General features: G+C 52.4%; 10 protein-coding genes across 10 annotated transcripts; 4 read left to right on the top strand and 6 right to left on the bottom strand.

Annotated features, from left to right (window-relative positions):
- Positions 1-1,949: 1,949 nt before the first annotated feature.
- On the bottom strand, positions 1,950-3,570 carry ARB_07948 (FAD-binding oxidoreductase, putative; the record flags this gene model as incomplete). Its single annotated transcript, XM_003013790.1, has 4 exons — positions 1,950-2,115; positions 2,258-2,381; positions 2,439-2,653; positions 2,711-3,570. 4 exons carry the CDS (start codon positions 3,568-3,570, stop codon positions 1,950-1,952), a joined length of 1,365 nt encoding a protein of 454 aa, XP_003013836.1.
- Positions 3,571-4,726: 1,156 nt separating this feature from the next.
- ARB_07947 (3-oxoacyl-(acyl-carrier-protein) reductase) lies at positions 4,727-5,669 on the bottom strand (the record flags this gene model as incomplete). Its single annotated transcript, XM_003013789.1, has 2 exons — positions 4,727-5,300; positions 5,383-5,669. 2 exons carry the CDS (start codon positions 5,667-5,669, stop codon positions 4,727-4,729), a joined length of 861 nt encoding a protein of 286 aa, XP_003013835.1.
- Positions 5,670-5,912: 243 nt separating this feature from the next.
- On the bottom strand, positions 5,913-7,934 carry ARB_07946 (amino acid permease, putative; the record flags this gene model as incomplete). The annotated part of the gene is made up of 2 exons (XM_003013788.1): positions 5,913-6,118; positions 6,272-7,934. 2 exons carry the CDS (start codon positions 7,932-7,934, stop codon positions 5,913-5,915), a joined length of 1,869 nt encoding a protein of 622 aa, XP_003013834.1.
- A 1,244-nt stretch (positions 7,935-9,178) lies between these two features.
- Positions 9,179-9,650, bottom strand: ARB_07945 (conidiation-specific protein Con-10, putative; the record flags this gene model as incomplete). Its single annotated transcript, XM_003013787.1, has 2 exons — positions 9,179-9,337; positions 9,528-9,650. The coding sequence occupies 2 exons, from the start codon at positions 9,648-9,650 to the stop codon at positions 9,179-9,181; spliced, it is 282 nt and encodes a 93-aa protein (XP_003013833.1).
- An 870-nt stretch (positions 9,651-10,520) lies between these two features.
- ARB_07944 (uncharacterized protein) lies at positions 10,521-12,175 on the top strand (the record flags this gene model as incomplete). The annotated part of the gene is made up of 2 exons (XM_003013786.1): positions 10,521-10,829; positions 10,877-12,175. 2 exons carry the CDS (start codon positions 10,521-10,523, stop codon positions 12,173-12,175), a joined length of 1,608 nt encoding a protein of 535 aa, XP_003013832.1.
- A 746-nt stretch (positions 12,176-12,921) lies between these two features.
- ARB_07943 (uncharacterized protein) lies at positions 12,922-14,663 on the top strand (the record flags this gene model as incomplete). Its single annotated transcript, XM_003013785.1, has 5 exons — positions 12,922-12,995; positions 13,095-13,449; positions 13,498-13,827; positions 13,874-14,370; positions 14,417-14,663. 5 exons carry the CDS (start codon positions 12,922-12,924, stop codon positions 14,661-14,663), a joined length of 1,503 nt encoding a protein of 500 aa, XP_003013831.1.
- Positions 14,664-14,865: 202 nt separating this feature from the next.
- On the bottom strand, positions 14,866-16,724 carry ARB_07942 (uncharacterized protein; the record flags this gene model as incomplete). The annotated part of the gene is made up of 3 exons (XM_003013784.1): positions 14,866-15,807; positions 15,880-16,043; positions 16,100-16,724. The coding sequence occupies 3 exons, from the start codon at positions 16,722-16,724 to the stop codon at positions 14,866-14,868; spliced, it is 1,731 nt and encodes a 576-aa protein (XP_003013830.1).
- A 699-nt stretch (positions 16,725-17,423) lies between these two features.
- ARB_07941 (uncharacterized protein) lies at positions 17,424-19,007 on the top strand (the record flags this gene model as incomplete). The annotated part of the gene is made up of 1 exon (XM_003013783.1): positions 17,424-19,007. The coding sequence occupies one exon, from the start codon at positions 17,424-17,426 to the stop codon at positions 19,005-19,007; it is 1,584 nt and encodes a 527-aa protein (XP_003013829.1).
- A 274-nt stretch (positions 19,008-19,281) lies between these two features.
- ARB_07940 (uncharacterized protein) lies at positions 19,282-20,365 on the bottom strand (the record flags this gene model as incomplete). Its single annotated transcript, XM_003013782.1, has 2 exons — positions 19,282-19,937; positions 19,996-20,365. 2 exons carry the CDS (start codon positions 20,363-20,365, stop codon positions 19,282-19,284), a joined length of 1,026 nt encoding a protein of 341 aa, XP_003013828.1.
- Positions 20,366-21,419: 1,054 nt separating this feature from the next.
- Positions 21,420-22,193, top strand: ARB_07939 (uncharacterized protein; the record flags this gene model as incomplete). The annotated part of the gene is made up of 1 exon (XM_003013781.1): positions 21,420-22,193. One exon carries the CDS (start codon positions 21,420-21,422, stop codon positions 22,191-22,193), a length of 774 nt encoding a protein of 257 aa, XP_003013827.1.
- Positions 22,194-22,287: the final 94 nt, after the last annotated feature.

Here is a 22,287-nt window from a genome sequence, read left to right as displayed (position 1 = left end):
GCGCTTAATATAGGGGGCTAATTCCAGGTTAATCCCCTGGACTTAACCCCCCCATAAACTCATCATCATGCATGGCATGAGGATGGTGTGACTGCTATAAATATCAACACACAAGATTCAGTACCCGGATATATACTCCGCCTGGGTGAGAGAAAGAGAGCGATAGAAAAATGAGCTCTGTGTTAAGGAGACCCTAGCTACCCCCTTGGCTGCTTGCAACGCCTCGAACCGATATTCTGGACAACACGCATGTCGAAATGCTAATCATGTATGCAGGTTAGTCACAGGGTGTCGCAAGCCTGACAATTGATAAAAAAAAGCTGGGCAGTCTGAACAGGGGAGAACCCCGTTCACTGGCTAGGTAAATATATGCGAGCTCGACATATTGCTGCTGTGTGGCCGCCCACCAATCTGTTTCGCCGTCATACAGCGTAATCCCGACACCCAGGGTGCCAGGCTACACGGTTGGACAAGAATGCATGGATCGGAACTGTTGAGAAGGAAAATTTTTCCTCTCCTCTTCGTCCACCAACTACGCCGCGGCAACAGCAGCAGCCGTAGTGCTCCGTAGTCACTGAATAGTTGCTGCATATTGGAGGGCAAGGAGTTATGGCCAACCTCCCGCTATCACAAGCGCATAGCGCCGTTAAGGACCCAGAAACGGGAGTTGAAGTGTTTTCCATTTCCGGTCCAGCTGTTTTCTCAAGCGAAATTTCCAGGGCATCCTCGCCCTCGCCCTCGCCCTCGCCCCTCCTCTGGCAGTGCAGGGGGGAACGAAAGTCCCCACGCATGCTCCAGTCCTGCCAACGAGCCATCGAATGAGCAGCGTGATATGCAGCAGTCATTTTAGAAAGAATTGGGGCCCACGAATAACTGCTCGAGCTATGCATCGCATCCCAGCAAAGCGCGGCCCTGCTAACCGTAACTATTCTATGCAGCCGACATGGCGTGGATTCTCTCCCCTCGAGCTTTTAATGCAACCCGCAGGCGAATAGGAGCGAGCAAATGCAGCTGATACGAATCCATTCTTGCTGCCTCCAGTCTCTGCCGCCCTCAACCGAGGGCCTCGATCCGCGGAGGAGACCTTTTCTCTTCCTGTGATAATACTGGCTGGCAATTATGAGGCTGAGTGGCAGGGGAGAAGCCCTCAGGAATAGCAGCAGCAAGAGTCATAGCAGCAGCGGCGGCACAAACACAGCCTGGGGGGGCCATCTGGGCCGTGTGGAAGGATGAAACACGCCATGGCCATGCCAGTCCGTTAATCAACATGAGCCCCGAGCAGGCAGCAAGAGAGCTAGGCGCATCGTGTCGAGATTTACGAGATGAAGGCGATGGGTTACGGTGAAAGCACAAGCAAAAAAAAAAAAGACAAGATGAAGTTGGTCAAGGCGAAGTTGTTTGAGTTTTTTGCGTCTCGCGGGAAACTAAACTTAACTTTCTTTGAGCGTGAACGGACGTGCGGAAAGTCTATACGCGCGATTGTTTATTGTTACCTACATCAGAGCATAAAGAAGACGAGGAGGTCTCAGGAGTCAAGTAAAGAAGAGCAATGAACCAGTGGATTAGGGAGTCTACTGGGGTGCAGGGAGTCAGGCGTGACTGACGATGGGCTCGGTATGATACTACGGATAAGGCTACATGCTATGATGGCCATAGTTGAAGGTGAACGAGCAAGAATAACACAGTGGCCTCTGGATGAAACGACAGCCCATCGTCATAAACATCTTCCGAGACAGAGACATAATGAAAAGGGAGGGACACGCGCAGGTGTTACTCAGAACGACACATGACTTGCCCTGTCAAAGCCGCAGGATCCGATTAGTAGGTCGGTTACTCATGATAGTTGGTTAAGTAACTGGCAGGTCGGATGAGTAACTCGATGGCGAAACGGAGGATTAAGCAGTGATAAAGTTGACGGGCCAGACCCACGTACGCAGCTCGAGCAGCATCTAATGCACCTGTTGTTCCTGGGGAGGCAGCTTTTGGCCCCCGGGTACAAGACGCTGAAACACAGCCTTGGGGTCATACTTGCGCTGGACTTGCCAGAGCCGATCCACATTATTTGGGCCATAGCTGGCGATGGCAGCTTGGTTGTAGCCACAGTATGTGAGCATGCTGTGCAGATAGTCTAATATTAGCAAACTTTTGCCATGTACCATGCATCATATAGTAGCTGTCAGGGACGGGCCCGGGGTATGTATGGTATGGTGGGTAGAGCCAGTAAGCTGGATTGGGGGTTAGGTAGGATGGGGCATACATATATGGATATAGCACCCCTCTTTCCCTAGCTAGCTCGATCATTGACTGAACGAACCTGTCGTGCTCTGGTAAGATATGCTCTTTGTATTGCGGGTCTTCGAAAGTTATCCCGAAAAAGAGGACTAAGCAGATATAAGTTAGATTACTCACACTAAGCGGGTTACATCTCTCCAACTCACCACCTAAAGTACGATTTCCAGCACCTTCCAGGCCAAGTGCATTCCCTCCCTTAAGCAGACCTTGGTGGACTTGTCGTGGGGTGATAGGCATGTTAAGATGGGCCCCTAGGAAACCGGGGACATCTTGGAAGTTCTGAAGCCACTCGCGAAACTTGTAAAGCACGTCTTTGTAAAACTTTTTATCTGCGTAGACAGTGAATACTCGCTGCTCTTGTCTAAATCACGCGCAATTTTAGCCTCCTCTTCGAATATATTAGGCATACTTGACCTACATCAATCCATCGCCGAAGCCTTCGTTTAAATATATAGACAAGTTTTCATAAGTTCGAGGTGCAAGTGTAGAAGAGGTATGAGGGACGTCCAACCACGGCTTCATGATTGGAGGCAGCTCTTCCACATTGTCGTTATAGACCACAGGGGTAAGATTGTAGGTGTCATTCGTTGACCCGTTATACACCCACTGAGGCATAGCATGAGTAAGAAGGCCTTCCACGGCCTGGCGAGTATGATAATCATATACCAGGTCATCTACTTTGTCAAGAGACGATTCAGGGTAATGAATGAGGCCACCATATGTAGATCCTGGGGTGGCAACTGTGTTGAAATCAAAGCGAGTGACGACACCGAAGTTGTTATTCCCACCCTTGAGGGCCCAGAAGAGATCTTTGTTCTCCTTTAGATTAGCATTAACCACTTTTCCGTCGGCGAGAACGACTTCGTAATTACGCATATTATCCACAGCAAGGCCATCACGGTTGGAAAAGTAGGAAATACCAGCTCCCACTGCTAGTCCAAGGCCAATTTCACCGTAGCGGCCTATCACTGCGGACAAATTATGGGGGTCAAGAGTAGAATAAATATCCTTTAACAACACACCTGCACCGACGTGGATATACCCTTCTTCTGGGTGTATCTCTGCTGTCTTCATCTGAGACATGACCATCATCACACCGTCATCAATACTAGCCGCTCCGGGGATGTTCGAGTGACCACCGCCTTTGATAGAGAACTTGCATCCATTCTGAGAGAAAAGCATGACTGCACGAGAGACATCCTCGGTAGAGCTGGGTGCGAATATGCATGCGGGATCAAGAACGGCAGTTGCAGCTATTTCAAACGTAAGACCAGACATTCAACGCCATAACAACAGAAACTGACAAAAAAAAAAAATCACTGACACCAGAAATTATACTTCTCAGAGCTCCAAGCCTGGGTATCTTTGTTGTAGACAGTATCTGGAAAGGCCTCAGAAAGCAACGAACACTAAGGGGGCAGGTCACCATCAGTATCACGAACCAGTCTGTCACCACCATACAGACATACACATGACGGCGTGGATGCTATCCTTTCCGCGTTGGAGAAGGACACAAGGAAGCCAAGGGAGACAGTCAGAGTTAAGGACAGCATCTTCCCCACGAATTGGATATTTATCTATCTCGCTGTACAGTCTCCAGCCCAAGGCTCAACACTCGAATATGAGATCGAGTTTATATAGATCGTCCTCTGCTTTGATGTGTAACTTCTGCAAAAGCTTATATCTAATAGTCAAGCTCGCCAGGCTGGCCTCGTGGAACTCATGGGAATCTGGCAGCCCAATCTCCCACTGAGCTGTGGCAGAGGGTCTGACAGACGTCTCCCTCTCCGCTTGCTTGTACTTAGGAATGGGTATCATACAAGTAGAATAGCAGAATATGTGCGTGGCCGTATGATGAGCAAACCATCTTTTGCCTGGCTTTCTCATAGAATAACAGCGAAATAGCATGAATTAGCAAGCAAGAATGGCGGCTGGGAAGCAGCGACAGCATCTCTGGTAGCGGCGACGAAGGTGTCGGAGGCGCGGTGGCCAGAAGGATTCTCCAGCAGTTATATATCAAAGATATTTTCCACCGTTCCTTCACCCAATCCAACGATAGTTGAAGTCTTGATCGAGTTTTTTCCTGATGTTGACCAGAAAATATTGAAAGTTGATAGCTTTCCCTTTTTGGAAGAGGCGGCTCGGCCCGAAGCGCTTAGTCAGCACGGTATTTCGGCGTTGGAAGCAAAAAACCGAAGAGAAAAGACAAGAAGCAGACAAGAAGACGCGACGGTGAGAAGAAGATGGTGAAAATGCGGACGAGAGACAGTTGCAGGGACAGTGTATGGTAGCCGAGTGTGTTGTGCAATGCTGGATATAAGGGGTATAGTTATGTGAGTAGCCGATCTGTTACTACTGGACTTAATGCTGATATCAAATAGAAGAAGAGAGGAGGGAAACTCCTTAATGATAAAGATTGCCGATTATTACTAGACTACTCGATATCATCGCAGTTTGTAGAGGAGACGATCGCCTCCCACTCATCCAGAACCTGTTTGTTCCTCCTCAAGTCCTCGTTGATGAAGCGGATGGCATCCTTGCCCAGCGGCAACCTCATCGGCAGCTCCCGCCCCTCGCATACCCCCGACTTGGTCAAGGCCTGGACAATGAGAGCTGCACCCTTGACGGGATCACCGGGCTGTTTCTTATTGTACGCGTCTAGCAGGGCCTTTGCCTGGTCCGTGGTCGAGGACAGCTCGGGGATCCTGTTCTGAGCAATGGTCCTGTTCCCGCTTGTAAGGAAGTTGGTGCGGAAGTATCCCGGCTCGATACAGGTGACGTCGATACCAAAGGGTGTGAGCTCGCCCTTGAGGGCTTCCGTGTGCATGGCGATTGCAGCCTTGGTGGCGCAGTATACGCCCATCGACGCCGAGCCGTGCCAGCCGCCAATCGAGCCTAGATTAGCGATGGTACCGCTACCCTGGGCTCGCATGTACGGAGCCACAGCTCTGATAACTGTCAACTGGCTGAAGACGTTTGTGGCAAAGCACTTCTGCACTTCGTCTGTGCTGTGATGATGTCAGTGCCAATCGCGTGGGCGGTGTGCATATGCAGTTCGGGGATCTGATCTTGCTGGGCGTCAGCACGTACCTGCATTCCTCGATGGCGCCCTCTAGGATGTAGCCTGCATTGTTGACCAAGATATCAATGCGTCCTACTGTCCTGACGACGTCCGCGATAATCTCTTTTATCTGCTCGTCACTGTCCAGCACGTCGAGTCTTTTATTGATGATTCCGAGGCCGAGCTTCTCAAGGTCTTCGATCTTGGAGACGTTGCGAGCTGTGGCTACCACGGTGTCTCCCCGTCTGGCTGCTGCGAGGGCGATCTCTCTGCCGAACCCGCTCGAGCACCCTGTAATCAGCCACACCTTGGACATTTTTGACCGGACTTGACAATAGGACAATAAATATAGCTATGGCAAATGACTATGAAGCTATCTTTGACTTCTACGTCGCCCACCTCGCCGCCTCCTATGCCTTCTTTTATATCTCCAACTCCGGCCTCAGCGTCTTTTCTGCCAGCTATCCCCGCCTTCCGCCCAAAGTCCGCCATAACTCCGCTGACCAATCAGAGTAAGTTTTATATCCATTTGTCAGCATCCGGATATAAGAAACGTTCTTTAGATGGGGATAAGGGGTAGTAGACTGGAGTTATAAAGGAGATAAAAGAGGGATAGAAAGGATAGTGGAGGTTGAGAGCTGGTGGTAACCGGACGGAAGAAGGTAGGTGATTGGTAAGCATGGTAACTAGGGAACGCCCTAAGGTAGGGAGAGGTGCTAGATAGTAGTAGCGTGGAGACGCAGGATAGATGCTGGCTGGTATTTACTATAGGGTCTACTTCTACGATCAAGCAATCCAAAACCAGATACGCTCTGAGCACAAGGGCACGGCAGGCCGAATCAGCGTCATATAAGTAAAACGCCTCATGGTGAGACACCAAGGAGTCCTGTGAGACAGTAAAGCAGAGCAGCCACTTACGTAGGAAATTCTTTGCAACAGGCTTGACCCATGTGCTCTCGAGCCGGTCAGCATGTTCCTTGCCGGAGAAAAAGTCCATCTCGTGCAGTGGGACGAGCCGGGTACGGTATATAAACTTGTAGCTGAGAAACAAGGTAGCGAAGATGGGTATGTTTATATAAGGGGGTATGAACGTCTTTGCACTGAATTTACCGGGGAAAAAGGCATCAAAGCCGTTGAAGAAGGCCACAACGGCGCAGAAGGTGACCGCGAACCAGGCAAGGTAAGGCTGGAAAGGGGAACGATAAGGAAGGGCGGAGCGCGGGATACCCTGACTCGCCATGCCGTGGTAGAAGCGAATGTAGGTAATTGAGATGGAGGCCCAGACCAGGAGAGTACTGACGGAGGAGATGTTGCTTATCCAGAAGAAGACCTCGCTTGCACTGGAGGAGATGTTGAGGTAGACCAACAAGCTAAGGGCGGTGGTCACACCGACGCAGGCGTAGGGGACGCCAAGCCGCTCGAAGCGGAGGAATGCGGGAGCTTTGCGGTCCAGGGCAGTGGCATACAGGACTCGAGTGGCTGCGTAGAAGAAGGTGTTGCCAGCAGAGAAGGCAGATGACAGGACGACAGCGTTGATGATGTGTGGCAGGACGGGGATGCCGCCGTTTGCAATTGCAATGACAAAGGGGCTGGCACCGACCCCTGGAGCACCGGTGCGGAGAGCGTTGAGCAGCCTGCGGTCCTCGGACGAGACGCACATGCCAACGAGAAAGATGGCGAGCACGTAGAAGAGCAGGATGCGCCAGAACACGCGGCGGACGGCCTTGGGGATATTGTAGCGCGGGTTCTGGGTCTCGCCTGCAGCGATGACAACCATCTCGCTGCCACCGTAGCTGAAGGTAGCTTGGATGAAGACCTTCCAGAAGGCAAGGAACCTGCCCAGGGCGCCTGGCTGGAGGTAGGCGGCCATGGGGCCCGGGCTGCGCCAGTATCGAAAGCCTATGCGGTCATGGGTAGGCGAGCCCCCCAGCATGATGACAAACATGAGGATGATCAGGCCGACGATGGTGGTGAGCTTGATGGCACCAAAGACGAACTCGGCCTCGCCATAGTAGCTGACGGGCAGGCAGTTGAGCAGGACGAGCAGCACCAGGAAGATGGTGATCCACGCCCATTTGGGGACGGGGTTTGGCCAGTAGTCGATGACCAGCACGCTGGCGCTGATCTCGATGGGCACCCCGATGGCGAGCTGGTACCAGTAGTTCCAGCCCAAGGTGAAGCCCAACGCAGGGTCAACATATCGAGCTGCATACACAGGAACCGCACCCGGCAGCGGCAGCCAGGTGGCCATCTCGCCCAGGCTGGTAATGACAGCGTACAGGTTCGCGCCCGTGATGAGGTAGGCGAGAAAGGCAGAGAGGGGCCCGGCCAGCGAGAGCACCTGGCCGCTGCCCACGAAGAGGCCCGTCCCTATAGCGCCGGACAGGGCCAGGAACTGGATGTGGCGGGCCTTGAGTCGCCGCTGCAGGCTGCCGACATTCCTCTGCTCGAGCTCGCGCTTAGGCTCGACGCCATAGTCTGCTGCTGCTGCTGCTTCTGCTGTTGCTGTTGCTGCTGTTGCTGCCGCTGTTTTGGTGTAACTGCTGTATGTACCAGCCGGGGCCGGTTTGATATCATCCATGGCTGCTGGATATCCGTGATGTAGCCGTCCAGAGAACAGACAGCGAGAGCCCGCAAGGTTGACTCGATCACATCATCGCCAGGATGCGACGGCTAAGCGGCCAGCTCTGCGCGCGCTGGTGCTCTGGTCGATGAGTTGTAAGTATACCGTCGTCCTGGCCCCCGTCGTGTGATGGCCAGCACGCCCGCAACCAAGGCACGGCCTGGGGACAGCCGGCAGGGGGGCGGCCAAAACCCGGGGCAGCCGCCGCCCATTGGCCAGCAAGCCCGTCGTCGCCGGCGATCCTGGCTGGCCGCAGCGTCATCGGCCATCGTAACGCAGGCGAAGAAGTGTCTCTGCTTGAAAATCTCGAGATATAAAAAGATCGGCTGCAGCTATGCCCGGGGTGTGGCCGCCGTACGTAAATAACGTTAGTCGCCACGCACAGCGCCGGCCCAGAACCCGCGGCGGATTAACAAAACTTGCGTACGGCCGACACAGCGCCGCCATCGCGCTGCAAGCTGCAGCAACGCCCGCCCAGCAGCTCCCATAAGCATTATCCAAGCAAACGCCCGCCAGCTTGCTCGCTCGCTCGCTGCCTCCCGACCCCTGCTGTCCGGCATCCTGAAGCCTGAATCCAATCCTGAATCCTGAATCCTGCTGTCCTGCTGTCCTGTCTCCTCCCAGACTGCTTGCTGGGACCCCTCGCCGTCGCTGCCAGCATGGCCAGACACCTGTCGAAGGAGTCGCGGGCAGACATCCTCAGGCTGCGCGCGCAGGGCCTCACGTACAAAGAAATCGCCGAGCGCAAGGGCATCACGCACCGCCAGGTCCAGTGGACATGCGAGTCTGGCGATCCGACGCCCAAGCGACGCAGCGGGCGGCCGTCGCAGCTGTCGCGGGCGCAGGTCAACCGGCTGGTCGAGTACGTGTGCGCGTCGCCCGAGAACCGCCAGCTCTCGTATCTCGAGCTCGCGACCGTCCTGCAGCTGGGCGTGGGCCAGTTCGCCGTCCGCAATGCGCTGTACAACGCGGGCTTCCGTCGTCGAGTCGCCAGGGAAGGCCGGCGGGAGCTGCATCGCCTTGACAGCGACGGCGGTGGTGACGTCGGTGGCGGTGATGCTCCTACAACTACTACGACTACTACTACACCTACAACTGCTATTACTACGGCGGCGACGACGACAACGACAACAACAACAACGGATGTACAGACTACGGCAGAGACAAACAGAGCAGAGACAAAAGAGAATGGCATTTTGTGACTAGTCCTCGGCCTGCAAGAGGTCCTCCTCGTCCTCCTCGAGCATCCTGCTGCCGCCTCCTGCGACTTTTCCACCCTTCCGCCCGGCCTCCCTGGCTCGCTCGCTTCCGGGCTCGAAAGACCCGCCGGATGCTTTTCCACCCTTGGACGAGATGTCACGCTAGCCTCGTGTATAGGTATATTAGCCATGGCCTCGGGCGAGAGAACAGACGCTGGCCAGGGGGGGGTGCTTCGTCTCATGATGAAGGGGAGAGAGAGACAGCTCATCACCGAGTATCAAACAGAGTGACGCCAATAATAATATAGAGAACTGCAGCTAATATAAGGGAGAAAAGGGAGAGACGACACACCTGCTTGTCAGGGTCCATGCTGGCGAAGCCGCTGCTGTGGCTGCTTTGGCCGCCCTTCCTGGCAATCTCCTCGACCTCCTCCTGCGGCCGGTTGGCAAAGTTGGCCGGGTTGTAGTCTGCCATGGCAATCTTGTGGAAATCAGATATCTAGTTATTTGATATTGATAGTCCTTTTTTTTTTGATAACTCTGCAGCTGTTTCTTCGCATCTCCCGGGGCTCTCCTCTTTCTTCTCCCTATATACACGGCCAGGGGGGCGAGATGAGGTCATATCAGTCCCCGGTCTATCGTCATGATTCTGTCATCGGGCCCGCAGCACCAGGAGTCCAATCGACCTGCTTCCCCTACCCTGCCACGAAAACACGGCCTTGCTTGCCTTTGTTGCAGCCTGAGCTCCTCCTTGCTGGCGAGCTGGCAACCTCCTCGTCGATGCATCCGATCAAGCATTTTCAAAAGCTCTCGTGGACAGGGACCTTACTTGCATTTCACGTGAAGCTGGAGTGTTCTAGGCAGGGATGTCTCTGCTATCGGTTGGTTATATCAGCATTTTGATATTAACCCATCACAACTCTTAATTTCTACCAGCGGACAGGGGATCTCCCTCTTTGCGTTGCGGAGCAGTTCCAGTTACATCCTCCCGCCCTCTCACTGGACAAATGAGACAAGTGAACAGGTTGACGCTCTCCTCCGTCAATACTAATGGGCTTGCTTGACAAGGGGATTAGAACGCCGGGCAAAGGCTGTAGCTCGCCCCCCCTCCCCTTTCTCGGTCGACCAGCTCACAATTACGTACCAGAATCGCGGGATGTTTGAATTTTTCTTCCCCAGCCTGCTTGCAAAAGGTTTCCCCTTTCTGTCCTCTGCCCCGTGGGGTGCAAAGGCCGTGTGATGAGGATGAGGAATGAGGAATCAGGGTGTTCGACCTAGCCCACCGCTATTTGTCATAGCCAGACCAGTTCATTCTACGGCCCGCCGAGTCTGGGGAACGCGGTGGATGGAGCAGCTAACTAGTTGGAGAAAACGGGTATATAAACGGGCTGTCAGGACGGTTGGAGATGAAGCCCATCGTCGATCTGTCTGTCTGTCTACCAAGCTGTATCTCCCATTGTATCCAACGTCCAACATTATCATCATCATCAACATCATCAGCAATAACATTTCCAATTGCAACAACACATTGACTATTGTATCACTGTCATGGGTAGCATCGAACCACCACGTCCTCGCTATGAGCGAACTCCCTTTGGACGAGAAATGCTCAAGCACTTCTCCATCGACCCAACATACACCGAGCTCAACAATGGTACTACCCCAGTAACCAGTCAACCAAATAATGTATTGAATGTATAGACTGACAACAGGATAGGCTCCTTTGGCACCGTGCCCACAGCCATCTTCAACAGGGCTCATGAGCTGCGTAGACGCTGTGAGGGCCGGCCCTGCTCGTTCTCCAGATACGAGTTCCCTGCATGGTTGGACAAGTCGCGCGAGGCCGTGGCCGACCTGCTCAACGCTGACCCAGACAACATCGTACTGGTCGCCAACGGCTCCACGGCCTCCAACACCATCATGCGTAACTTCGTCTGGAACGAAGACGGCCTTGACGAGATCATTCAGGTCAGCATCATCTTTGCGCCGTTGGGCAAGATGACTGGCTACGTCGGCGAGTTGAGCCAGGGGCTGGTCAGAACTCGCCAGGTCCAGCTCAACTATCCGCTCGAGGACGACGAGGTCGTAGAGCTCTTCAGACAGGGCATCCAAGCTTCCAGGGAAGCCGGGCGTCGTCCCCGTCTGGGTATCTTTGACACCATCTCGTCCACACCTGCCATCAGGCTCCCGTTTGAGCGGCTGGTTGCTCTCTGTCGGGAAGAGGGCGTGATGAGCTTTGTCGACGGTGCTCATGCTGCTGGACACATGAAGATCGACCTGGCTGCTCTTGACCCTGACTTCTTCGTTACCTGCTGTCACAAATGGCTATTCATACCCCGTGGTTGTGCTGCATTATACGTTGCTGCTCGCAACCAGTGGATGGTTCGCAGCACTCTGCCCCTGAGCCACGGCTTCATCCCCACTGCAGATATCGAGCAGGGCAAAGTCGACGGCAAGCTGGCTCAGGCCCTGGCTAGCGGAAAGACTCCCTTTGTGTACAACTTTGAATTCGTCGCTCCCATGGACAACTTCGGCTACCTTTGCATTCCCGAGTCGATCCGCTGGCGCCAGGAAGTATGCGGCGGTGAAAAGGCCATCCAGACATATTGCGTCAACCTGGCCCGGGCAGCCGGTGCACTCATGGCCAGCATACTGGGCACAAAAGTGCTGGATAACAAGTCCCAGAGCGTGTCGGCCTGCTGTATGACAAACGTTCTCTTGCCCCTGAAGCTAGATGCTGGCAATGGTGATGAAAACCCGCTCCCGGAGGGCTGGTATGCCGTCAGGAGCAAGCCAGGCGTGCAGTTCCGTGTCAGCGACTGGATCATGCGCAAGATGGCCACCGAGTACGAGACACTCATGCCTGTCTTCTTCTTCCAGGGCTCCTGGTGGGCTCGCGGAAGCGCCCAGATCTACCTCGAGCTGGACGACTTCGAATGGGGTGGCAGGATGCTCAAGGACCTCTGCGAGCGAGTTGGCGACGGCGAATACCTCCTATAATGGCTTTTTTTCTTTCTCTCTTTCCTTTCTCTTTCCCTTTCCCTTTTATTCCCTTACTCTTTTTTATTCTCCTGCTCATTTGATCATGACCTCGATTCCAGCAGTGCTGAAGCTTTTCTTCTGCTCCTTTTCTCTGTACATATTGTTCCACCCTCTTACGACTCTCCTAGGTAGTTAGTTAGTGTAATACAAAATAGTCTCACAGTTTATCTAGTCATCAGAAGGAAACAGCCTGCTGTTGTCTGGGGTTGGTCTGCTAGATATACCCCCTATCAATCTCCCGCACTCCAAAGCCGAAGGCCGTCGTTATCTCGGAACCATCCCGGCCAGCCACAGGCTCCTAGTTTGTTGCCAGCACCGCCAGCATGGTATGAATAAGTGTAATAATAGCATGCCAATGAGATAACAAGCAGCAGTCAAGCATCAGCCAAGCTCCTGGCAAGCTGCTGTCAGCACTCAAAACCTCGGAGATGCTCGACCTGCCTCGTATCTCTCGGTAAAGCGTTTGTTTCGGCAAACATCAGGTTCTTTTCGCATCTCTCACGTCGTCCAAGTCGGTCGTGTACGTATGGGCCCAGTGGAGAGGCATTCTGGCCAATCCCTGCGCTGTTATCTTCGTTAGCTGCTGCAAGATTCTGGGGTACGCGGGGGGGACCCCATATCTCCATGGCTGCTATATATATCAGGCACTCGTCCACGCTGTATACACCTTGTACATCTATCGGTATAACTCCATCTTCGTCAAGATGGCCTTTACAACAAGGCTGGAGAGTCTTCTACGGCTCAACCGGCCTGACACCCAGAACTTCATCATGGGATGGTAAGTTCCTGGTCGCCTTACCCCTGACCGCTCCTTTACACCATAACATAAACATACAAGTATATAGTTATGCCAGATACCAAACGCTGACTGCTCAAGGGTCCTCTTCTGTGCCCCCGGCATCTACGTTGCCGTCATAGGCCTGGGAGCTGGCGGAGGCAAGCCGAGCTCTGCGCAGGTTGCTTCGTTGACCAATGTCATCCTCTACGGCCTCTTTACGCTGTGCGGCTGGTTCGGCGGCTCGCTGCTCAACATCCTCAAGCCCAAGAAGAGCGTCATGCTGGGCTCGATAGGATACCCGCTGTACGTCGCCGGCCTCTGGTACTACGACCGTACAGGCCACAGCTGGTTCCCCCTGTTAGCCGGGGCCCTCCTGGGCTCCCTGTGCGGCCCCCTGTGGACGGCGGCAGCCTTCATCCAGTTTGCCTATCCCCAGGAAAAGGACAAGGCAAAGGTACTCCCCATGCATGAGGAACAGTAGGTACACGCTGACAGTATATAGTTCATCAGTATTCAGTGGATGCTGCGGTCAACCGGCGCGACTGTGGGTGCCATCATCGCCTTCGCAGCCAATTTCCACCAGCACAAGGCCGTAGGAGTCTCGAGTGCTGTCTACGGGACATTCACAGCTATCCACTGTCTGCCTTTTTTCCTGGCTCTCTTCTTCCTTGTCGACCCGCAGAAAGTCGTCCGCAAAGATGGGACCCATATCGCCGTCTTCAAGCCAACCAAGCTGTCTACCGAGCTCAAGTCCATGGCCAGGGCCTTCTTTGACCCTCGGATGTTCATTCTTTTCCCTGCCATCCTAGGCTGCGAGATGGGCCTTGCCTTGGTCAGTAGTATCAATGGTATGTGTGATTTCATTGCATGTTAAGTAGTTCTATGCTAATATGTGTGTTGGAGCATTCTACTTCAATCTGAGGACCCGGTCGTTGAATAACCTGGCATTCCACTCAATCCAGGTTTTCATGCCCTGGGTCATGGTCTTTATCCTCGATAATCGACAGGTCAAGAGCCGCAAGACCAGAGGGTTTGTCGGTGTGGCCTTCATCGCCGCCATATCTCTCGGTGCCAGCGCGGGTCTCTATGCCTGGCTTGATATCAACCACATCGGCAGCCTCAAGAAACCACAAGCAAAGGATTGGACCGATCCAGAGTTCGGCGGCATGTTTGCTCTCTTCCTCCTCTTTGGTGCCATTTACGCTGCCTACCAGATGACTATCGAATGGGTTGTCAGCGCCCTTACCAATGATCCGTCGAAGCTGGCTCAGTTCGGAGGAGTCTTCAAAGGGACTCTCAGCTTAGGAATCTGCCTTTCGTTTGTTATGGCTGCTCAAAATGTGCCGTTTGTAGGCCAGCTGTCTCTCCAGTTCTCGTAAGTCTGTTGCTATTGCTCGTCTATATAATGGTATTGGTTATAGTACTGACGAGGATAGATTATATGTGATTGGGGTCATCGGTATGGTGTATGTCTTGGTCGTCTACGTCAAGGAGACCAACTACTTCACAGAAGAGAACGTTATTGCGCCGCTGAGCGTCGAAGAGCAAGCCAGAGTGGCCGGGCTGGTCACTGAGGAGCAGATCGAGTCCGAAGCTGCGAAGAATAAGGTCGCTGGTATGAACGCCAAAGACCGTAAGCAGGACGCTGAAATCATCGAAAATGCCTAGATCTTTCTTCCGTTCCTCGTATATGCATATACCTCTTCTTATTAGATCACTTATAGCGGTTGTTGGTGCTGGTCACCGTGTGAAAGAGATAGCTGGATGTATATATCCCTGATGAATATATCATGAACGTGCGATACAACGCCAATATGCAGTACCATGGCCATGGTCATAACTCTATACAACGATCATGGCTGATGGTGTTCTATCCCATAACCAAATCACCATCGCTGTCCTTGTCATTGCTAGCCTTCTTCATCACAGGAGTCTGCTCTTGCATATCTGAGCCTTCATTATCATCAGCCTTGATCGCGGGCTCTTCCCCAGTGTTCATCGATGCATCTTCATTTTCTGCCTTTTCAACTGGGCTTTCTTCCTCTTGTACATCTTTCAAAGCTTCGACTCTCGCCTTTCCTGTATCTTCGATTTCTTCCCATATCCTAACCGTCTGGTCCAAACCACAGCTTGCCATAAGCCTCTTCTGGTCCATTGTGGGCGGCGAGAAGGCATCTACCCCCAGAACAACGTCGGAATGACCCGTCAATTCCAACAGCGTTTTTTTGCTTATCACGTCCCAGCATATTATCCTGCCGTCTTCACTTCCGCTCGCTGCATAAGCGTACTCCTTTTCAATGTTTGCCTGTTGCTCTTTGGGAGACTCTTTAGAAGAAGCGGGGGGTCGTCGATGTCCATACAGCCCAAATGTGCCTGCCATGCTGTACTTTTCATTGGTATGCCCCTGATACGTCTTTATGCATCGTCCATCCACATAGTCCCATAACCGTACACATCCATCCAACGACCAGGCCAGGATGAATTTCCCGTTTGGTGAAAATTTGACTGATGCAACTGGGGGATTATCTTCGTGGACTAGCGTGCGCAAACACTGTCCGCTTGCTGAATCCCATATTCGAATCAGGCCGTCGCCGGCGCAGGAGACTATAAGCGTGCCGTCTCGGACAAAGTCGACGCCCGCCACGGGATCTGAGTGGGCAGGTAGAGAGCGCATGATTCGGGCAGATCGTACATCCCAGATGAAAACTGCTTCGTCATATGAACCGCTAACTAGCATGTTTCCCTTGGGCGAGAAGGCGATCGAATAGACGTAGTTGTGATGGCCGACAAACGGATTTGGATACGGCTTGCCCTATAAACATCCATAATTAATACCCAGATGAGCTGTATAATAGTAGCAATTTGGGTATAGATGTGTACAAACCGTCATCACATCCCAGAGCCGTATTGACTTATCATCCGACCCTGACGCAATTGTTTCCCCGTCTGGACTCCAAGATATAGTAGATATGCCCGCCAGATGCCCCTCAAAAGTATGAACCAAAGTCCCCGTAGCTGTATTCCATATCTTTATTGTAGCATCGGCAGCTATTAAAAATAGGTTAGTAAAAAGATCGGTCGTCTAAAGGAAAAGTTGTTCTTACAGCAACTTGCTAGCATCGTCCCATCAGGAGAGAACTTCACTGCAGAAACGCCTCGCTGATGTCCTTTTAGCACAAACTTCTCCTTATAACAAAGGCATTCAGGCTGAGGTAGTGGCGGAGGCGTGGTCTGCTTGGGAGTCTGCTGTCGACTTCGTGTTGCTTGGTCCTCATTCTCCGATTCACTTTCGCTGTATTCCCGGTCATTCGCTGACCCACGATCAGACCCTTGGGCTCCCCTTTCCTTCGTTGTAGATGTCGATCTGCTCCTTGTACCGCGAGAACGAGTCTGAGACTGCGATCTTGACCTTGATTGTGGTGACCGTGAGGGTGACCGCGAATGTGAATGTGACCGTGAACGGGGGCCCGACCGAGACCGCCAGGGAGCCTCTACACTCCCAGCAAGCTCATCATCGCTACCTGACGCACTTCGTGACCTTGATGATAGATTGTTCACTTTCGGAGAGCGATAGCTCGGCGATTGTGGCCGTGAATCTCTCTCCAGGCTGGCTCTTCGCCGGCCAGTATCCGTGTCTCTCCCGAGCTCGTCTGACGAACTGCTGTCTGTGGGTCGAGGACTTCCATCGTCCAGCCGGCGCTTTTTTGTAGGAGGGATCTCTTCACCCATGCCTGCTGCCTCTTCCTTTGCCTTTTCTCTCCTTCCTCTCCTTTTCTTGGTCTTTTCGTCTCCCTTTTTGCTTGTTTTTCCTGCGGAATTTCGATCTTTGATAGTGGCAGAATTAAGCTTTATTGGAGACTAGCCAATAGTACTGAGCTCTCTGAAGGCGGTGAGCTAATCTTTATTTGTGTCACCTGGTATGCGGCTCTGGATTAAAGATCTTACGTAATCCGGGCGAAAGAGGCTGAAATGGGCGTTAATAGTAAGTATTTAAGAGGAAAAACGTATCAAGCAAGGCATAAATAATATTTTGGTTAGATATTTAGCCTAATTGAAATAATACGCGACTCTGGTACTGCTTATGCTTTCTATCTAGTTAACCGTACGGAGTAGATTTTGATGGATCCATGGGATTAAGATCCGTCACGTGATACGCGGCTCATTTGAATATTTGGATATCCCGAAAAGGAAAACAAAACGACTTGGATCTTTTGCGTTGCATGTCTGTCTGTCGGTACTGCTGAAGAGTCGAGGGAAAAGCACAGAAATTGCGCTGGAAAGGCGTTACATCTGACAATCGAATAGTTTTGGGATTGAACGGCGGCCGCTCAGTCTCGTGCGGTTTCAGTTTGTGCGGGGGACCGCGTTTCGTGCGCTGTGAGCCATCGTCGTTATTATTCTTACGGAGTACTACGGAGCGCAGTCAGCATGACCACCCAGCAATATAGCGATGAGTCGCCCCATAAAATCAACATTATCAGTTTTAACTGCTGGGGTTTAAAGTATATCTCCAAGTTCCGCCGTGAGAGACTGTTGGAGATCGGCAAACGCCTCGCCAACGCCGATTTCCCCCCTGAGATAGTTGGGTTACAGGAATGCTGGACACAAGAAGATTACAATGCGATCCGCAACGAGACTAGGCACATCCTGCCCTATGGCAAGTTCTACCATAGCGGAATATTTGGTGGAGGACTGGCGATTCTGTCGAAATGGCCGATCGAGGAAAGCAGTATGTTCCAGTATCCGCTGAACGGACGGCCAACGGCTTTCTTTCGAGGGGACTGGTTTGTGGGAAAGGGAGTGGCGTACGCGCGAATAAGGATTGGACCAGGCTCAAAGGATGTTGCTGCGGTGTTTTGTACGCATCTCCATGCCCCCTATGAGCGGGAGCCGAACGATTCTTATATCTGTCACCGCACTGCTCAGGCGTGGGAAATAGCCAAGCTAATGCGTGGTGCAGCGGAGAGAGGGCATCTGGTTATCGGTCTCGGAGACTTTAACATGCTTCCCTTGTCCTTTGCACATCGCCTGATCACCGCCCACGCCCCAGTGACAGATGTATGGCGCTACCTTCGCCCAGAGTCGTCTATCGGTGCAGCCATAGATGACGCTGAAATTGCGCGCAACAAGCCAATTCCAAGTGCAGACTTTAATATACTTGAAAACGGGGCAACTTGTGATGGAGCCTTTAATACCTGGCGGTGGTCCAAAGAAGACCAGAAACGGTTGGCTCGAGAGGGCCATATCAGTGTTGATGGCAGTCTACCAGACCCATATGCAAAGAGGCTGGATTATATCTTCGTAGGGAATGGATCATACCTCAATCACACTGATGACGTTGTCCCATCCTCATCATCGTCATGGAAATGGAATATCCACTCTGCTAGGGTGGGCATGATGGAGCGTCACCCAACACTTCATTGTTCTCTGAGCGATCACTTCTCGGTCGAAGCCACTGTTGTCAGAGCCCATCCGCCTGTCTACCGGACTGAAAGGAAACCGTCCAGTGATGCAGATGACGATGAGAATGCCCCATCTCTTTACTTGCCAATCCAAAGTCACACTGGCCCCAATACAGCCATCAATGATTATGCTATATTACGACAGACATCTAATCTACCTCCAGAAGCCACCAAACAACCAGTCCCTGCCTTATCTGCTGATGTATATGATGATATCTTGGATATGATATCTGCCTACATGGTACGAGAACGGTTTCAGCGACGAGCAAGGTTAGGCCACTTCCTTATCTCAATAGCGGTGTCCATTGGGTGTTTTATTGGAACATGGTGGACACCCCGTCCATACGTTTCGTTCATCCTCTGCCTTGTCAGCACGCTTAGCTTGTCTGCCGGCGTTATTGATGGTCTAATTGGTGGACTATTCGTCAGTAGTGAGATACGGGCACTCAAGGAGTTCCAGTGGGAAATCAAGAACACCAGACGGACGGTGTTGGGCCTAGGCCTGGATATAGAGGAGGACCTTAGGTCGCCCAAAAAGAGTGCTCACTAATAAACCCCTCCACCTCCACGTTTTGCTCGTTTTGTTTTTTATGACAAGCGTCATGACTTGGATTTACGAATGATATGACATATATAACATGAAGGGCAGAGTACAATTTAGATAATATTGCTAATGAGCGTATACTAGTTAAGCCTGAAGTGAATGATCAAGTTCAACAGACCAACTAACTACATATCTTTTCATCGACCGAAGTCACATATTTTCCCTCCCATCGTCATTCGGTATCATCATGACAAGTCAATAAAAGCATGAGAAAAGGCGTTTATGCAGAGCATTCCTTCTTTCGCTCCTCAAAGACCTCGAGGGCAACCTCAGCGGCCTTGAGACCACTGAGCATCATAGCAGAGAAGATAGGGCCCATACGGTGCCATCCGTCGATCTCAGAAAGCTCCATTCCACCGATGATCAAGCCCTTGGTGACCTCACGGGTGTTCTTGACAATGGCCTCCTCGGCAGAGTTCATATCCAGTCCCTTCATACCTCCGAGTTTCTCAAGGGCAGACATAGAAACGAGACGCTTGGCGCAGAAAGCACCGAATGGGCCGTCGTGGCCGGTGGTGCTGATGATTAGTGGAGCGTTGATGGTGTTGGGGTCCATGCAGGAGTGGTCGTCGTGGTGCTGGGTGACAAGAGTCCAGTTGGTGACGACACCGGCAATCTGGAAGCCCGAGGCCTCAGAGGCGCGAGGACGGGTGATCAGGTCCTCGACACAGGTTGCGTTGAAGAGCTTGATGTTGGGGAATGAGAGCACCTTGGAGAGCAAGGTCGAAGTGAAGAGGGCGGCATGTTTGATGACGACGAGGTTTGGGTTGCTGGCATCCTCCTCATACGGGACACCCAGGTCATCGAGGAAGCGGTGGGCAGGCTTTCTAAGGACCATGGCAGAGAAGAGCTGGCCACCAAGCCAGGCACCGCCTCCTATTCATCCGTTAGCTAGTCAACTACTAGAGGTGTGATATGCAATACAGCAGCGTACCAGGAGAGACGGAGGCTTCGATCAGAGCAATCTTGAGGTCTGGACGAGCCTTGCCGAGGACATAAGCGGTGCTGAGACCGCAGGAGCCAGCACCGACGATGACGATGTCGCTCTCGGCGTAGGTGTCCATGTCCTTGAAGTAACGGCTGGTCATGGCCCGGGAAACCTGGCTCTCACGGATGGGAGCAAACTTGAACTCTTCCCATTTACCGGCAAAGTCGTCCAGCAGAGCGTATCCAGAGCCAGAGCCAGAGCCAGCTTCGGGGGCAGCCTGGGCCAGGGTGTTGCCCTCACCGGCGAAGTTGTCTCTGACAACATTGCCAACGGAGGCAACAGTCTCAGTAAGAGTAGCAGTTGGTGGTGGAGCCATCTTTGCAGAATTTGATGTTCGATAGCGTGTTTACGGCGGAAGACTAGACGAGGTTAGATGATCCAACAGCAGTGCTTTCATCGTCCCTCTGGAGATAGAGCCAGAGGGCGACGGAGGGGAAGGGGGAAGCATGATCCTTTCGCTGGTATTATCCAGATCAAGTTCGGACCGTATAATTTCAGAACGAAGCCTCAATGCATCTGGCATCTCTCTGGACCATCCCCCACACGGGGAGGCAGAGTTGGATGCAGGACGAAGACAATCGAGGACAACGAACACCGGTTCATGCACACGAGTTGTTATATTCGAGATACCTTGACCATTTATTGGATATTCTTCCCAGCATCTGGGGAGTCATGACCTCCATCTTGGAGAGATGTACCGGTCTTGGATGTTGTTTCTATACGGCAGTTAGTAACTATGTAACTACGAAAGGGTAGATAAAAGGGGGAGAGTCGACGAAGTGTCACCTGTGAGTCTCAACCGAGATCTTATCGCTGGACAAGGGGCAATTGATGCTGAACTGTCCGGCTACGAAGTTGGTATTCGATGATGATGAAGAAGAGAAGAGGAAGAAGATGGGGAGAAAACGGCCTGCGGGGTTTTTTATAGCAAGAAAACAGGTGGTGGGGGTTTAGTCATCCGAATATCCGGGATATTGAGTTGCGCTGGTGTTTGATATCCTTGGTCCATCCATGGATATTTGGTAGGCAGTTTTGCTTATTCTTCTTGCTGCTGTATCGAGTGGGCAGGGACAGGGAAGCAAAGGCCAGGCATGCAAGAGCCAGCCGGAGCCTTCCCGGGTGCCGTCAGTGAAGCAGATGCTGGTGAAAGAGGCAGATATGAGTAGGGGGGATGCTGATATTGGTAGCCGTTTGTGGGCGCTAAATAAGTGTAGCTCTCGCTTCGAGACATTTAGTGACACTTAGCGGTTGAGACATTTAGTGATATTCAGTAATGGTCAGGGTTATTTCACAGTATTGCGTTGGCTGCCTGGCTGGTGAAGCCGGCGGTGGTTGCGTCAGTTACTAGAAATGAGGGCACTACGTTATAAATGGCCATCATCTCTCAGAGACAGACTATCATGGCCCTGTTCAGAACTGCTAGATACTTTATATCTCTCCCAGGAACTTGCTGCGCCTCTGATTTCAGTCTTTGTGCTGCCAATATGTCCTTCGTTTCCAGTGATTCCGGCTCAGAGCCAGATACTAATAGAACTAACAACAATAACAACAATAACAATCAGGCATCTGCACCTAGAGCCCCGGATGACGACGGGGCTGCTGTGATCGCAGAGCTCGAGGCCGCCATGGCAGCCAACCCAGACCTGAGGCCCGTTACTCCCCAGCCTGCAGAGTGGGAAGACTACGACACCATCCTTGCGCAGAACCCAGAAATCGCCAACCCTGTACCCGGGCGGAAGAAGGAATTCTACCTGTCCAAGGATCGCTGGGAGTGCGGCCATGAAGGGGACCCCGTAGAGACGGTCATTGAGCGCGACGTCTCAGAGGACGGAGGTAGCAGTGCCGTCCTCGTCAATGATATCAGAGGCATCTGTGAGGCTTGCATGGCCAAATGGAAAAGACTTGAGACCTTTGGACCGCAGCCAGATGCTCCAGGACCTTCATCTGCGTCTGCAGCACTGCGAGGCCCGCCTTCTTATAGTCCTCCGGCTTGGGGGCGTTCAGGTGGAACTATGGAACCATTGCTGGAGTTGGACGATACTGATGATGAGTTCGATGACGATTCGCTGTCCGATGGATCCGAAGACTCCCTTGGCCCACCACCAGGTCGCAGTGCAGGTGGCATGGGTGGACGTCCTCGGTAGACACAGATACGTATCATGGGTTGGAAAGGTATAGCGGAGTTAGATGGTGATGTTATTTTTGCTCGGTAGACAGTTTGATACTCAACAGAGAATC

The sequence above is a fragment of the Trichophyton benhamiae genome (genome assembly GCF_000151125.1).
Source record: "Trichophyton benhamiae CBS 112371 chromosome Unknown contig00075.49, whole genome shotgun sequence".
Lineage (NCBI taxonomy): Eukaryota > Fungi > Ascomycota > Eurotiomycetes > Onygenales > Arthrodermataceae > Trichophyton > Trichophyton benhamiae.
This window is presented reverse-complemented; position numbering and strand designations above follow the sequence as displayed.